Raw genomic sequence first — 17,868 nt, 5'->3', positions numbered from 1 at the left:
AAGTAGTAGCTAAATGGAAAATTTATCTTGGGAATAGTAAAGTGGTCACACTTATTCCTGATAGCGACATGCATTCCTTGGAAATTGCCCTAACACAACTAGTGGAACGAGAAAAAAAGGAAAGCATCGGCAGTTTCATTAGGATTAATTACTGGAGACTACCAAAGCAATCCATACATGGGTTTCATAAATCAGGACTAAAGATGACCCTGAGGAAACAGGTTTGCCATTTAGTGCAAGGTCTTGATTTAAAGTGTTTCGGTTGCGTTCCTGTGGTGGCTCACCTCTTTGGGTGATAATATGGACACATAATCTTCATATATGATCCTGGCCTTCTCATCAACCGCTGTGGGATCCGTCTCCTTTTTCAGCTCTTCACAGGCCAACCAGAAAAGCAGGTTGTCCTCGCTGTACTCAGAACGCAGGAACTGCCTGAAAACCTCCCGGCCCTCCAGCGAGCGCAGCATCATCTCAAAGCTCCGTGCCCACGACAACACCTCCTCTAGGCTAGGGCGTCTACAGTAAAAAAAAAAAAAAGAGAAAAAAGACACACTTGTGTTAGATTGACAGAGACACACAAATGGGAGAATAGATAGCTGAACTCACTGTTCTTCAGTAGCTTCAATACTGTCCATCTTGGTGCAGGTCTGCCGTTCACTCCTCTCCATTCTGTCTTCATTCCTGGATCAAAGGAAGAAAGTATTATACTTGCCAAAATAAAAGCCTCAATATATGTCTATTAAAATGAGCATGTTTCTTTAATATTTATGTATACACTTAGGGTCGTAACATTAAATTGACTGTGATAAACATGTCAGTGTTTTCTCTACCCCTGGATGGATTGGAGAAGGGAAAATCAATAATTCATGAATAATTTGTCATTTACATAATTTATGTGCCCTTTAATGGAGCAGAGGAGACACGTGAAGCTAATACAACATTACCTAAGTTGACTGCAAGTTATTAGATTACTGTTACTGTAATAAAAGCTTCCCAATAGGAACTAATCATCTGCTGCTGATAGCCAGGAAGCTAGTCCTACAATAGCAAAAAAAAAAAAAAAAAAAATGATAACATTGTTTATTCAGGTCAAACTTGTCTAATATTATAATTAAAAGTGTTCATAGGGATCATTATGCTTAAAAAATGATTTCACTTTCACCAGCATGCTACAGAACAACAACAAAACTAAACTGAAACTGCAGGAAGGAAAGGCTCAGGTCGTGAGCCTTTCTCCTCCTTTTTTGGCTTTTCCCTTTAGGGGTCACCATAGCAGATCATCTGCCTCCATCTTCCTCTGTCCCACCAGCACCTCCTTCACTACATCCATGAATCTTTTCTGTAGTGCTCCTCCAACCAAGAAACGCCATCTTCAAAATCCTTTGTCCAGTCTATCTACCTAACCAAAGCACTGCTTCACTTCTTCCGCATTCTCTTCTTTACATCCAACCAACTTGATTTCTCCTCTCATAAAGGATCTTAAGAGTTAGCCAACAACATAAGCGTAGGAGACGCTGGAGTCAAATTTACTCGGTCAGCTACATAGAGCCAGATTTATTTGTAATCCTCTGTCTATTGTTCCATGGGTACACCAGCTGTCAAATAAACCAAAGCGCAGTGCTAAACCTGGGAATTGCTTCATAATGCACAGCATCAGGAGGCAAATAAATGGCAGCTAGAGGCTTATATCAATTATATCTAAACTGACAGCATGCTCCAGTAACTGTCAGCAAGCATAGCCGCTTTGGGTTAATAAACACTTGATATATTTTTGTGTCCCAGCATCTCACGCTGTCTAAACCGTCCTCTCAGTACAGCCCCAACCTTCACTCTCTACACATATCGTTTAAAATAGCAAAGAGCTACAAACAGTGCTGTATGAAAAGTGTATCTGCATGAGTCTGAAACTATTAAAAAGGAAACGGTTATATGGGCTGTGTTTACTGTATGCCTTACTGTTCAGCGGTTGGGTAGACTTTCCTGCAGGCCTACATTTAAGTAAATTTGCACTGTGCAGTAGCACTGTGCAGAGGAGTGTAGATAAGAGAGATATGTGGTATAAATTTAGGAGCAGGACTTAGTAATAGCAGATAAAAAATTTAATAAATAAAAAAAAAAAAAAAAAAGATTACCCCACCGGTCAGGACTCATGGACAAAAAGGCAGTAACACATTTAAAGATATCTCGTGTGTCAACTGAAATTTCTGCTTTCCACTACGATTACTGCAAGCTGCAGTTTTATACCATGAAGTCTCAAATGCATAACAGTGGCTTGGCAGACATTTTCTACTTCCTGCTTCTCACTAAGACACCACCTTGATAAAACCTGATAAAATGAAAGCAGCTCTGCTCTCTCAGCTGTTAATTTGTACTCTGTTAAAACAATAAAGCATCAGTTAAGGTCTTTATGCAAACACTCACGGTAGCCTCTGTGTCTATCGTAGCTCAGTCACACTTGCTGAGTCCACAATGCAACACACACTGAGCTGTCTATTTTTGTCCACACCATGGAGGATCTTTCCTTCCTCTTGCAGTCTCTTGTCAAAGTCCCCATTGTGCAGAAGTAATGGGCTAAGCTAGCCTCAGCCCCCTGGCGCCCTCACAATACTGCTAAATATACAGGCTGTTCCTCACAGCTGTTTTGCATGTGATGTGTGGTTGGAAATAGAAGGCACCCCTACCAGAATAGGGCCTTGTGTGAGGGTGGATGAGGAGGGGTTAAAGGGTAAGAGGTTGGGAGAAAATAAAAAGAAGATTAATACTTTCATACACCCCGATCCTCTAAAACGGCACAAGAGATTTCACAAACTCACACACGCCTCTACTTCTCGACTTGGCACGACTGCAAAAAAAGTGACACAGAGAGCAATATGTGCTTTACAAGCAGCTCGTATACTACTCTCAGCAGTGTCACACAGGCTGGACTAACGATCCCCGCCGGCCTCGACACTAAAATAAATAAACATATAGGGTTCTGAGGACAAATTTCCAGGCTCATTCTGGAGATCTGATATGAGCGTCTGACTGAAAAACACACAGTAGAGTCACAGTCCACAGGCTGCCACCACTTCAGATGAAGTGGTGTGAAAAAAGCAGCACATTCACCATTCACTGCCTGAAAACAATGTTTCATTCACTCCCCTCTTGCAGCAAGACTGGAGCCACAGCAAAGCAGCTATAGGAGCTGCGTACCAGCACCTGGCTTTTGTGCCTTGCTCGTGGGCAACATGGTACAGGAGGTTTTATTCTCTAAGGTGAAATCTGTATGTGACAGGATGCTGACTATTTTCTTTTTGGTTGTGTTGGATTCTGGTCCTTCAATCTGGGACAAATGCACATCATCACTGTTTTTTAAACTTAATGTTTAAAATAAATAAATAATAATGAAAAAAAAAATCAAAATTTTTTTTTGTTTGTCAAGCCACTGACTAATACTTCCAGCTCTAATATTAATTATAGCTGAGCCACAATTGACCTGAACTTTTGAAACTGATACTCGGCTGAACTCAGCGACTCCCTGGAAACTCTGCTGGTTCCCCGAAATATCAAAACATATTTTTAACCTGTCTGTTTGTGCTCAGATTTTGGTGTAAGACATAGACAATTTAGAAATGGTGACAGATGACAGGTCCGAGCTTTAAAAAAATGCTCTCTAGCATTTATGTAAAGTCAAAATAATAGTTCTACTCTACTCTTCTACTCTCAACAAGAAAACAAACACACGCAAATCCCCAAATCTTGAGGTGTTTCTTCAGAGTTCATCGTGCACTTTGACGTAGCAGTCACAGCTTTCCTTCATTCCCCTGAAGCTAAAACAGTGAAAACTGTGTCAGTGTCCTGGCTATCCTTGTGTGTAACATCTGCACTGCTTTGTTAAAAATAATACAAATGATTTTCGTTTATGACTCATCTCCTTTTAACGGCGAGACAGAATGTCAACCAAAAACCCAGAAAACCAAACACATTTCATAAAAGCTCTGAACCGATTTGCATATCATTGAATATATGATCCTCTACAACCCACCATCGTGGGCAAGACCAAGGAGCTGTCAACGGACCTCAGGGACAAGATTACAGACCAGAACACGGCTGGAATGATCTACAAGACTATCAGAAAGAAACTTGGCGAGAAGGGGTCAACTGCTTGTGTCATTATTATTATTAAATTTCCCACTCGTGGGATTAATAAAGGTATCTTATCTTATCCTTCATGTAAGATCTTGCCTTATGGGTATGGATGATCATGAGGAAGTAGATCAGCCCAAAACTACATGGGAGTAGCTTGTTAATGATCTGAAGGCAGTAAGCAACACCACTGATAACACACTATGCCGTAATGGACTGAAATCTCGCAGTGCCTGTAAGGTCTCCCCGCTCGAGAAGGCACATATACAGGCCCATCTTAAGGTGGCCAGTGAATGAAATGATTCATGAAATGATTCAGAACAGGCTTGGGGGAAAGTGTTGTAGTCATATAAAACCAAAATTGAGCTTTTTGGCATCAACTTGTTTGGAGGAACAAAAATTCTGAGTAAACAACATCATCTCTACAGTCGAGCACGGAGGCGGAAACATTTGGATTAGGGGCTGTTTGTGTGCCAAGGGTACAGAATGACCTCATCGCATTGAGGGGCCAATAGACAGGTGCACGTCCAGGATGCAAATCTCCCATTCCATCAAATCACTAAGAACCTCTTTTTGATTAAGATCTAGTGACTGTGGAGGCCATTTGAGAAAAGTGAACTTATTGTCGTGTTCAAGAAACCGACAATAAGGATTTGAGGTTTGTAGAACGGTGCGTTATCCTGCTGGAAACAGCCATGATGGGTTCACTGTGTTCAGTTGGTAACAAGAGGAACAAAATACATTAAGATGTCCCCACCATAGAACCACCAGCAGCAGCCTCCCTGTGAATCCCTGATACAAGATCGGATGGTTGCATGCCTTCATTTATGCCAAATTCTGACCTTGCCATCTGAACGTTACAGCAGAAATCAAGACGGAGCATTTTTCTTCCAATTTTGTAGTCTCAATTTCTTTTTCTCAGTGGTAGCCCGATCTTCTGCTGCTGCAGCTCATTTGCTTCAATGTTTAACATGTTGTGCGTTAAGAGATGCTCTTCTGCATATTTTGGTTGTAAAAAGTGGCTATTGGATTTAGTTTTTTACCGCCTATCAGCTCAATGTGGTCTGCCCATTATTCTCTAACCTCTAGTATTTTCACCCAGAGAAATGAGTTCTGTGGGATCAGTAAATCAGCAGTTTATGAAATACTCAGATCAGCCTGTCTGTCAGCAACCATGACTGTTCAAAGCCCCTTAAATCACCTTTCTTCCCCATTCTGATGCTCTGTTTGAACTTCAGCAGGTCATCCAGACCATGTCTAAATGCACTGTGCTTTTGAAAGGTGATTAGCTGATTAAAATCATCATTTTTTTAGGAAAAAAGATTCATGGACAGCATTGCTCTGCGGTCTCCCAGCACAGGGAGGACTCTGTTCACTGAGTGACAGAGTAGCAAGCTGCCGCAGTCAGTCTGCAGCCGTACACGGTATAAGAGAAAAAAAACTAAAAAGCAATCTGCTTCCAGTAATCCTCGTATATCTATATGCAGCACCACTGTTATCTTTAAGTTGTGCATATGGTGATTTTGCATGACAATGTTGTGTAGTGAATCAGAAACAGCCTGTTGCAGCTGATTACAACTCTGGAGCTCAAAATAACTCAGCAAAGCCAAAGATAGTTTAGGGGTGGCTGCCTGGTGATGAATTAAGTGGACAGCCTGTCTGCAACTAAAGACACTGAAATGCATTAAATTCCAAAAGCTTGGTTTGCATGCTCGTCTAAACCTGCTAATCTTTATTCCCGAGGGCTTAGGTAACCAATGATGGACAATTTACATCATGTCAGCACTGGTGAGACACAATAATGAGACATTAAAAAAAATAAAATAAAATAACTAAAAAGAAAGAAAATTCAAGGAATAAATGTACATTTATTTTCTGTTTTTGCTGGTCAGTCCCCGGTTTTGTGTTGCCATTAAAAATCATAATTCATTCAGCTGAGGTAAAACTCAGTATCAGTGCAATATCACAGATTGGGCAACGGGATTAAGGGCAGGACAACTGTTTATTATTTCAGGTACCAGGGCTGCATTTTAATCTCTTAAGGCTCACACTATTAAAAATGTCTACACTGTTCAAAATAACAGCACAACACAAAAATGAAGAAACCATTAAGAAAAATAAATAATTTGTCAACTAGCTGCCTAATCACACAATGCTAAAATGCTGTTTGCATTATTGTATGATCAATTCAGACACTGGTTTTGTTCAGTGGTTCCTTTGGGCCTCTTTTGCAAAGGATAAAATCAGATCCTGCTAATCTAAAGCAAAACAGACTGCAGTTATTTATTCTGCTTGTCTGTGCTGCCAACTTATTGCTATGCAACTTTAACTGGCAATAACGGATTTTTTGGCCTCTTCAGGGCTGCAGAGGAACAACAATGACATAACCACCAGACAGCATGACATTGTCAGCACAAAGGTGTTTATTCTAATCATTTATTTAGAGCTACTTAGTGAATAACGTTCTTTGTTTCAGTTCTATGTTGGTCTCCACCTGCCATTTTAGCTGATAAACGCTACCAGCTAGTACCTAACTTGCTTTTTGGTGTTAGTCAGGAAGTATAGGTGCTCAATCACTGCAAGTGACACATTTTGCTTTGTTTTCACAGTTCAATTTAATAAACTGCTAAAAAAACAACAACCAACAAACAGCTGTGTGAGTAGTTATGGTTAGCATGAGATTATGACTTATTTTCCAAAAACATGTTGTGTGAGCGACCTTTACTGGGTGTTTCTGAAGTGAAACCACAACATCCTTGACCTTTGATCGCAAAAATGTAACCAGTTCATCCTCAGGTCTTTGGCCTAGTTTTGGTTGTGGCTGCACAGCCCTGGTTTTATTATACACAATGACATAGGTTCAAAGTTAGCCGTTGTGGCTAAAGATATCCTGCAACATTACAGCCACAATGAACCGCGTGCGCCGATGAGCCAATGGGAGTCCAGCGTGAGTTGCCATGCCAATTGTTTCAACAGTGGGGGAAAAAACAAAACCAAATAATGGAAGTAAAATGTGCAAAACAAACATGTTTACAAACTCTACCCTCTGGCGGTCATCACGGGCGAGCAGTAGAAACAAACAGCCGTGTGGGCTGTTTCTGCGGGCATCGTCTTTGCACCGTTTACATGCATCAAACTTGATGGCTGACTCAAGTTTACCAGGCCCATGTCACGCACTGTGGTTTGCAATTAACTGATAAGGTTGCTAAAAAGCACATGGTGCGCAGGAGACTTTTGTGCAAAAACTTGAAAAATATTCTCTCAAGGCACCCCTGAGATACTGCACTCACGTGAAGGATGGACAAACAAACAGAATACAACACTGGTGCTGCTTAAAAACTAATAAAGTATAGCATAATATTAGCATGGACTAGTTTTGTTAGTACAGCTTTGCATTTTCTTACCAGAGACACTTGCAGCAGCCACACCAGCAGAGGCAGCAGGTGTTGGGTCGGGGCTGTCCAGGGGCCTGGGGTGGGGCCTCAATATGAGCCGCCTGCCTTTTTCTCATCTCCACTCCACTCACACTCCGGGGCTTCACCGTAAAGAGGACGAGAACGTGCAGTTAAACATCTTATACATTCAGATGTTACAGTAGATGAGGAAACAAAACAGAAACTGTGCGACAGGTGAATTTATGTGCAGGGGAGAGAGGAAGAGCACTCAGGCAGGACAGTACAGGAACTTCCCTTCTTCATACGTTGCGAGAGTTTCTGGCACTGAGCCAAGTCTTTCACTCACCTTTGACAGAAACTACAAATTAATTTTAACCAACACAGAAAAACAGGATCTGCGTGTCACAAACACAGACAAGCAGGCACAAATTCATGAGAATTCATACCAACTCACTCAGGTTTTGTACATACGTTATGTGCAATGATGCATGACGTCAACCTAAAAAGTTATTGCGATCTTTTGCTTTGAAATGACAATAATGTACGATACCGTTACAGGTTTCTCTCCTGCTAATTCCTTCATGTTTGATTCCTCGCACATGCTGGACCAAAAACTTCTTGATCCACGACAGCTACAGTTTGACAGGCTCCAGCCTAAAACACTCACACTGGTGCTCAAGTATCCTGGGAGCACCAACGCCATTTAAAGACGTTATCGTATCAGGAACATAAATGTCCAGATGATTTGCTGTGCAACAAACCAACGATATCCTAGAACAACTACACGTGTAGTGTTTGCCTGCACTCTCCTTGTTGCTTCAAACAGATTTTCACTCACTATTAAAGATTCTGAAGACTAAAAACCAAAACCCCCTCTGTCAGGTCTTGGATAGTCAGACAAAGGTCATTCAAAGTGTAAAGCAAAACTACACCCATTGTATTATTAGCATAGTCTAACATAAATAACATTTGGTGTTATTGTATCTCACTGGGGAAAACATCTTGCAGTAATGAAATTGCTGATCAATCATTGCCTCAATCAATGTGATGAATCAGGAGTCAATGAAAAAAATCTTAGAGGTATTCTGTGTTTGTTTTATCAAACTGTCTAACACCAGAAAGAAACTGAGAAACCAAGTCCGATATTGCTCTAAAGGTGCACAGGGAGAAATCAGTTGTCATAATTTTGTAAAACATCCGTCAGCCACTTCAAAAATCACTATAATTGGATATCCAGTAAGCACAGCGCAGTGTTCACTGATTGAATTGGAAACTTTTGCAAAGGTTTTGTGGGCTATTTCTTTGCCGCTGCAGCTACAGCTACTTTAAGCGATGCCTAAAAATAGCCATGAGAAACAAAAATGTGCAGCTAGCAATTTTGTAGTCACACTCTGTTCTCCTTTAATTAAAGCCATCTTGGAGAGTGCTTTCCTCTCAGTAACAGCGGAATAAAAATATGGTGGCTACCTCTCTGTGACTGAATGAAAAAGAAATATTAATAATGAAATAAAATAAATAAATCGGTGGTTGCCCAGAGATTGCACTGAATTCTTCTGCTGTGGAAGACTGACTGCAAGTAGTTGCAGTGACCAGCGCAATACTGTCAACTTCACCTCATGCACAGGTCTCCAAAGTCCAACTTGGACTGACTGCAATCATTCTTAGAAAGATTGGCAGAAGTTTCTGTTTCAAATCTGTGAGGTTTTGAATTTAAATTTCTGTGGATGCAGAATTGGAGAAATAAAATCACTTTTACCGGTAGCAGCGACGAAAATTTATCTGGTGTGTCTCATCAGTTTTGCATAGGCAAACGAAAGCATGCGAATACTGGAAAAATGTTAGCAGTTATTCTTACAGTCATGATTTCTTTACTAATGTGCCACAACATGGGGAAAAAATTAATAAATAAATAAAAAGTACAAATACATGGGGATTGCCATGAGTCTACAAAATTACACTATAGAACATATCTGATTTGCCAGTAAGATATTCCAGAGGAAAATTGCAGCTCTTTAATAGGAATTATGCAAATTTTGGGGTTAGAGGTGTTTATTTTTAGACAGTTTTTTAAGGACTCTTTTTTTGAGAAGGCCATTCTCAAATTCCATTATCTAGAAAAGTACCTAAACTTATTCCTTCAAAATTCTTTGGGTAAATATCTTTTACTACGGCTCTATACACACAGACTTTCAGGGGTGTAGCTCAAGTTAACACAGAATGATGAATCTGTAGGTGTGTAGAAACCACAGTTTTGCAGATAGAGGACTGACATTTTGTTCGCATCTTCTCATATTCATTGCACATAACTTTCTTTAAAACAGTCTAAAATGAGGAGAATGGTTTCACAGATAAAACCTGGATATGGTGGGAAAAAAATTCATCCTACCCTAGTGTGATACCCCAGGTATGACTGACGCCATGTACGAAATCCAAATCAACTTGTTTAGAAACAAGAAGTTTCCCTTATTATATCTAAAACTTCACCTACTCTTATGACCCTTATGCTATTTATAGGTTTACTTGGTGAGCTTATTATACTGGGAAAACCCTTACCTCACAGTGCCATAAGCTTTAACCGTAACGTAAAGCTCAGCTGCAAACATATACAACTAGAAATGCTAGAAAGATCAGCCACGAGGATGTCAAAACTTTAGCTTTAAAGTTTTATGCATTTACTTAGCTGGGAGGGTCTAATCAAATGCAGTATGAGAATTAAAAGTATACTGACTGAAAAAGCACTCCTACCTGTAATGTCATGGTTCAAATTAAAATCTTTTCATAAAAAATGTGAAAATCCAAATTTAAAAAAAAAAAAGAAGAAAAATATAAACTAATTTTCTTCTTTTTTGTTCCCTCTACTCTACAGACGGATAATTTGCTTCAATGAAGAAACATGGAAGGTACGGCTAAAAAGACAAGCCCGATATGCAAATGCTGTCGTCCGTCCAGCGGAGCAGCCATCGGTTATTTAGCAACTGGGCGGCTACCGTGGAAAAACAGGCTGTTAGACGTAAACCACAGAGAGGGTATGGCTTTGTTCCAAAGCCAAAGAAGGAGGATGCACTGACATGTCATGCAAATGGGGTGGAAATACTAACACAATAACATCAGAGGGCAAAGAAAAAAAAAACAGATGAAAAAGATAGCTACAAGATCTGTCATACATGCAGTACATTTTTGCAAATACTAAAATAATACCAAAATAGAGGACGCCATATTAACCAAAACAATCATCATCCAAAAGTCCAACTTGACGTTGAAGCTTCCACTCTGCTTCACCATCAGGCAGTTTTTCACGAGAGCGATGCAAATGAAACTAGCGTCCTATTTCACAAATTAGTGCCACATGTAAAACGCCAGAAACATTTGCACCTTGTGCAGACTTTGACCTCGCATCAGCGCAAGCAGCGTTTGCTTTGATGAGGCACTAAGTGCAAAAAGTAAAAGAACAGAATAATGACGTCACCGTGGCACGTAAGTCGCAGCCTGCCTCCATTCTCACTTTGTTGTGGTAGGGAAAATGGTTAATAGCGTTTTCTTTACAAAAAGACAAAAACAAATAAACCGTTTGTTGAGAAACTGTGTGAGAAAAAGCATCTTACCATTAGTTATCTGAACACAAATTATTTCTAACTCTGAGTTAACAACACCTCGTTTTCAAAGATAAAGAACGTCCTTTCAAGGTGACAGATCATTTTCCATTCATGGCTAATAACCGACTGATATCAAGCACTATATACAAATAACCGGTGGGTTGCTTTGTTTCACTTCCATGAAGAAAAGACTTTTACTAAGCAACATTTAAATTCATGTCCATTCTGAGAATTACAAATGAAAATCAAAACTTCAACTTTAAAATCGAGAAGTAAAAGCCAGTCACCCTTTGCTGCCGACTCATTATCTTACACGATCTGGCAGATGTTGCTTGGTCCGTCAACCTCCAGGACCACAACTGCAAACTTTGGTTATGAACATGAACATATGACTTTTCATTTTGACCCCTTAACCAAAGCATTTGACTTTATATTTCACACAAATTTGGATCCTCACTGTGACAGTAAACTTGAAAATACAAGTTCAGTTTCTGTAAAATAAATAAATAAAAAACAATCTAAATATATTAATTAAATTACTGGGAAAGCGTGAAACTTACCATGAATTAGTGAGTTCCTAAACACAGGTCAGACAGAGCAGTCATGGCATGAGGTAATAGGTTGCTGGATGCTAGCAGGCTGGTTGACGAAGTGACTGACTGGGGGACTGTCTGAGCGTCTTTCTGACTTGCAGGAGATTTGGGGCAAGGCGAGGAGGTTCTTTTCACCACAGGGCAGAGAGGTTACTGGTATCACCATCCCTGACCAACTGGCACAGAAAGGGACACGAGAGCTGAGATGAAATGCGACCACTTCCTCCCCTCGTTTCCTTACTTCACTCGCTACTTCTGCTTCTCTCACCAACACCTCCTAAGCTTCCTCAGAACTCTGTGAAAGGGTCATTTATGGACTTGAGGGTGTAGGGAGCATTCAAAGTGCAGCATCTGTAAAACACAGAACGTGAACAAAAAGAAAACACCATGAAACACAGAAGTTGACTTTAAGTGAAAATGATCAGTCAGGAGAAATATATCCTGCAACGACAAGAAGACAGAAGCAGATACGAGCAAATGCGACACAGAGCAGAACCTCATTTTCATCCATCTAGATTAGGTGTAGATGCCCAGTTGCCCAGTTTTGGAGTTATAAGTGGTAAAGATATCTACTCTTACTTGTCTACGTGTGCTCAATTGGCAAAGATTGCAGCAGAGAAACTAAGCAGCAATGCCCTTTTCTAGAAACTACGATCTGGTTATTCATGTTTCTTGTTGTAGAACTCTTTTCTTTCTACTATCTACACGCACCGGCCAAAATAGGTATGAAACTGCCTAACATTTGAGCTCAGCTCAGCTGAGTTTATATCCTGTCACATCCTGTGTCGTTGCCAGGTGTAGTTCAAAAGAAAAACAGTTGCTGCATAAACCTGTGAACACCGGGACTTTTTCAGTCACCGGGCTTTGATTTCTAAAAAAAGATATTGTGTTTTTATTTTTTCAATGTAGTGCCCATTGAAGAACCATGAGGAAGGTGCCAATTATTTACATTAAATTCAAGACAAAGGTAGGCATTTCTTCAGCCAAAACCTCCCAAACTGAGCAGCTCACACCAAAGTAGTCTAGATAGATAAGCAGCACTACAGCCATAGGACAATGTAAAAATTTGCATTTAATTTGGGAATGGACTGTATTTTAATATACAATCAATACATGAGAGGGGTTAACGATGACAAAGATCTACTGGTTAATGAGGAAGTCGACTATGTGAAAAAGCTAGCATATTCATCTGTATTGAAAACTAGGGCTGCCACGATTTGTCGACTAGTCACGATTACGTCGACTATCAAAATCGTCGACGACTGATTTAATAGTCGACGCGTCGTTTGAAGCTTTGTAAGATCGCAAAAGACGCAGGAATAATAGCAGGATTTAAGAGCGTTTCTTTGTCGGTTAATTTACGTTTTCTTACCTTCGTAGTTGTGTATATATATGATGCAGCATATAACTTAAATCCTTTATCTAATTTGCTGGCGGGGGTAGTCCGTCACTCTGCAAATCCGATGAACATCGGTGATGTTCAATTTTGGGAGCTCTTGTAGGCATCGAGTGTAGAACGTCGCCATGGTTTAACCGCACCGGAAGCACTGGAGCAGGACTACATAGAACGCGGAAGTGTTAGTGCAAGTAGCGGTAGCTAGTTAGTTTTAATATTACTCTTATTATTCTTTCTGGGTCACAAAATAAACGTTTAACATATTTTCAGGCGAGAATGTAGCTGTGTAAACCTCAAATATCGGCTCAGTTTATCAGGACACCACATATTTTCAAAAGCGCTCCGACGTTTTCGGAGACGTCTGTTACCCACTAGCTCGATAGCTAGCCAGGGGCTAGGTCACTAGCGCCGTGAGAACACCGGACTCCCGGCAAATTGTTTTCAAACCCACCGCCGTCTTTCGCGACTCAGGTTAAATATATATGAGTCACTTAGATAAATTAAAAATGTTGTTGTTTGGCTTTTTTTTTTTTTTTTTTTGTATTTTATTTGTTCCTGAGTAAATCGGTTTGGCTGAGATTAAAGTTATAGTTTTTACACAGCTGAATAAACGTCAAGCAGACAGCTGATTATCAGAAGTGTGAGATGCTGGAGAATATACTCCGGTGTCCTGTTATATTTTAGATAGCAAGGAGTTTATTAAACTTTACCGAAACAATCTGCAAATTTCATTAAAATTGAATAAACTATCATCTTGTCTTTATTTTTAGTTAGCACCTTAAAAGCTTAAAGCTGTAAGCTAATGATAGTTATATAAGAGCAGATGCTGCTGGTGCAATAAGCTGTAGTTTTACGTCCAGTGGATGATGATCTGATTAGTCGACTAATCGCATAAATAATCGGTGACTAGTCGACTATCAAAATAATCGTTTGTGGCAGCCCTATTGAAAACAGACATCAGCTGAAGCTGTACTTTTCCTCTGACGCCTTTGTGCAACAGCTTCCTCTTCTCAGCCACCAACACAGACGCTGATACCATAATACTTTACTTGTGATAAGCTAAAGGATGTGGTTAGAATAAGACCAGTTCAACCAGGAAATGCAGTAAATGGCAAATGATGCTGCGAATGCTTATCTTAAACATTTATGGTGCAAAGCATTAAGCTCACTGGCACTGCAACCCAACACTCAATCAATGTCAAAAGCCATATGCTGGATTTTGGCCCTGAGAGAGGCTGCTGTGTCTCCTAGATAGCCCTCATGCTCCATGTTCTTCATGCAGGAATTAGTGCTCCAACACCGGGCTTACTCATAACAGCAGCTTAGAGGTGTTCGCATGGTGACCTTAACACTATTGCAAATTATCAGCAGTCTGCAACTTAGAGTGTAAAATTAGCATATACAAAAAAAAGAAGATAAAGATAATATCTAATATTGAAAAGACTTACCAAACAAACTAAACTAAACATCTTCAGTTACAGTGGGTTAGCAGCCTTATCAGCTCTGATCTACAGTCCCTCACCCACCCTTGCCTATACATGGCTCATTTCCTCCACAGTGATGTCTAGCAAGATAAAGAGCAGCACAAAGAAAAAAAAAAAAAAAGAAAAAAAAATCGAGGTTCACATGTCACTACCATCCCTCCCATATGACACAACATGCTGTCTCAATACTGCTCTACTGTAAAAGCAACGTGAGGGGAGCATCAACATCCGTTCATGCCAGTTTAAACTGGTTTGAAAACAATAGTTTCCCTTGTATATTAAGAATCTATGACAAATTATTTTGCACAGCAGCTTGTTAAGATCAGGCTTTTTCATTGTACTTGTGAGTTTGCTTATTCCTGTTGCGAAGATGATCACCAACTTTAGTGATGTGCTTCCTGAATGAAATGAAGAAAATGACTATGGGAAATGTTTACGACAAAGCTCGGCCCGGTTTGGAATTTGGAGACTGATGCCCCTGATAATCCACGTGAGTGAAAAAAATTCCAATATGGCTAAATCATCCCGGGATAAAACTGCACAGGAATGGCTTTCGAAACACAACAAAGAGCCCAATCTGTGCGCTTTGTTACTGATGACGTATCGAGCCTTTTTCCGGGTCCAAGCCTCTACTGCATAGAGAGCGCTGTCAGTGTTGAAATGCTGCAGTAACACCTCCCTTGATGTTTTTGAATTGGCATGAGCTGTAAAAAGTTGTTTGGTTATTATCCTTATTCTTCTGTACAGCTTTCTGTCTTTTTAAATAGCACTATTCATATACAAGACACCTTTAAGCTACGTTTTGTACAGTACCGATATATTCAGACATTGCTGAGATTTTGGTAGGGAATAATTTAGAACAATCCCACAAAATACTCATTACTAACCTTGTTTTGTGGATGATGTCACCTTATACCTTAAATTAATTTGTGTCTGCTGACTGGGCACCTACAGGTTTGATATGTCAATGAGAGCCCTACAAAGTCATAAAACCTCCCAAATACTTTGCTAGCGCTGCTCTTTTTATATCAGCTTACCGTAGTTGGTCTGAAGCCAGCCTTGGGGCGGGAGGCTAACAACTAGCCTAATTTCACCAACCCTTTGAAACTTCACCAGCACTTTGTTTTTCATCTTTTCATCTAGAATTCATGTAAACTGCTTCTGAATTTTAAATTCACTCAATCTCGCAAACATTTTTAATTGTTTAAAACTGATTGGGACATCTAGAAGAAGAAATACATTGATTGCTTTATTAGTGTTTAAAGAAAAAAAAAAAAAACCCAACAACAACAACTGGTGCCTAAATGCTAATTCGCTATTGGGAACTAAAGAAGCTTTTGGTTGCAGAAATTAATAAGTATTCTACACTTAGCAAGAGGATTGACTTGGCTATCAAACTCCCTAAACAACCTTCAAATTAAACATTCACAAAACTCAACGGAGCCCCTGAAAAAAAAAAAAAAATCTGCTTTCAACCCTGTCAGACAACATCACAAACAAAAAGAGCTGCTCTGCTACATGTGCTGCAGACAGTCTAAAAATGACATTAGAGCTGCTCTTTTGGACACTACATGCTAACCTTATTTGTAAATTAATCTTCAAATGCTTTAAAAAAAAAATGTATGGCTTGTTAACTATATCTATCTATCTATCTATATATATATATATGAGAAAGGACATATCACTGAATGCTTTTAGGGATCAATTTAAATGTCGATACTGGTGCCACCGAGTTTCACTGCTTTCAAGAATAAAAGTTGCCATCCTAGAAGCAAATAACATCAGATGCTGATAGGTCAGCTTGCATTCTGTTAGACCTCTTTGAATGAAGAGTACAGGCCTAATGAGATTAATCAGGAAGTCTCTCAGGATGCAGTTGCAACATAACCTGGGCTCCTCTGACTCAACACACCCATGGGAAACTGCAGTGATGGTGCTGCTACAGCTGTGCACTGCATGATCTCTTAACAGTGTATTACATTAGATAAATAACACACACAAAATGCACTCCCGAGTGAGAAAGTTAACAGGACAGTCGCAGAACGGAATCTTTTGAATCTCCCTGAAGGCCTGTGCATATCTTCAGATATGAAGAAGGCAATCTCATCAGACCTTGCTCTCACCCTCTGTACACTAGCTCTGCTGGCTAGCTGCTCGGCTGGTTTGTTTTGCATGGTTGTCTCCTGCAGCTGCAAGAACCATCTGAGCAGAGTCGCTGCAGGTCCGACCAGCCGGCCGGCAGAGGGGATCCCCTCGCAGCTGACACCACCGACGGCTAACGCAGTCAGAGAGGGGGCTCCACAGCGCTGTCAGCCGCACAGACATTTTACAGAAATCAAACACCACCCACTTTCTTCTCGCTAGCTTTAGCAGTCAGCCTGAGATCGGCTATCTCTCGCAGGGAGAGGAGGCGGTGGCAGCTGAGCAGCAGCTAGCGCCGTGCTAACGTCAGCTAGCCAACCCGTGTGGACCCTTAGCGCAGAATAATCACCACCTTACCCCTTTGCGGTGGGCTGTCAGTGTCCTAGGATGATAGGTGTGAAAAAGCGACGTCCCGATGCTTATTTAAAGACATCGTAAATTGGAATCCCGCGGTGTAAAGTCCATCGCCGCTGTTTTTCTGCCATCCGCCCCACTTCAGCACCGAACGCCGCCGAGCCCCTGGATGCACTGCGCAGGCGCGCTGCCACCGCCGCTCTGTGCCCGCAGTTGGTGAGAAGATGCACTGCCGAGGCTGCACACAGTCCGGTCACAGAGGATCATTATCACAGCTGTGCTGCTGCACAACTGAAGACGCCCAGTTTGCTTTAAAAACAATGCTGTATTGGCTTTGGTCAGTATCCTAAACACAAGCGAGCACACTTTCGGAAAGCCAGTCAGCCGGTAATAAAGTTAGAAGGCCACCATTCATACAAGAGGAAATGTGTCCCCGGGTTATAAACTCGTAAAAATGAACCATAAACTATCTCACATACAGACTGTCCTGATGTTAAAACAGTTTCCGCAAGAAACAGTTGCTGCACTAAAACAGAAATGGGAACAACGTTTTGCATTATTTCTCTCGTCTCAGCATAAAGCCCCATGCATTGTTAAAGCTTATCAGTGAGATTACACCGACTTCATGAAGCATATGTGTTTAGCACTTTTACAGTGTTAACACAGTATGATGATCATATTATGCTTTACATACATATGCAGACAACAAGATGCTTAAAATACGCACTTTTAAGATACAGCTTGAATACTTCTTAAATAATGCTCAGGTGAGTTTAAAGAAAGACA

The 17,868-nt window shown here is 40.5% G+C and overlaps 1 protein-coding gene across 4 annotated transcripts in view; it reads right to left on the bottom strand.

Moving 5' to 3' along the window:
- rgs17 (regulator of G protein signaling 17) overlaps nucleotides 1-17,332 on the bottom strand; it is a 28,347-nt gene extending 11,015 nt beyond the window's left edge. Inside the window, exons 1-6 of one of the 4 annotated variants that reach the window (XM_026190338.2) lie at nucleotides 17,086-17,332; nucleotides 11,975-12,057; nucleotides 11,674-11,882; nucleotides 7,530-7,660; nucleotides 607-681; nucleotides 285-516 (exon numbers count right to left, since the gene is read on the bottom strand). In XM_026190338.2, the coding sequence (XP_026046123.2) occupies nucleotides 285-516; nucleotides 607-681; nucleotides 7,530-7,660; nucleotides 11,674-11,676 (441 nt within the window). In that variant the 5' untranslated portion in view covers nucleotides 11,677-11,882; nucleotides 11,975-12,057; nucleotides 17,086-17,332. Of the gene's footprint in view, nucleotides 1-284; nucleotides 517-606; nucleotides 682-7,529; nucleotides 7,661-11,673; nucleotides 12,058-13,078; nucleotides 15,255-17,085 lie in introns of those variants that run through there. The other 3 variants (XM_080287956.1, XM_026190336.2, XM_026190337.2) reach the window with 3 other exon arrangements.
- Between the last annotated feature and the right edge of the window lie 536 nt (nucleotides 17,333-17,868).

The sequence above is a fragment of the Astatotilapia calliptera genome, chromosome 13, assembly GCF_964374335.1.
Source record: "Astatotilapia calliptera chromosome 13, fAstCal68.1, whole genome shotgun sequence".
Classification (NCBI taxonomy): domain Eukaryota; kingdom Metazoa; phylum Chordata; class Actinopteri; order Cichliformes; family Cichlidae; genus Astatotilapia; species Astatotilapia calliptera.
Note: the sequence above shows the minus strand (reverse complement) of the source record. Positions and strands in the feature narration are given on the sequence as shown.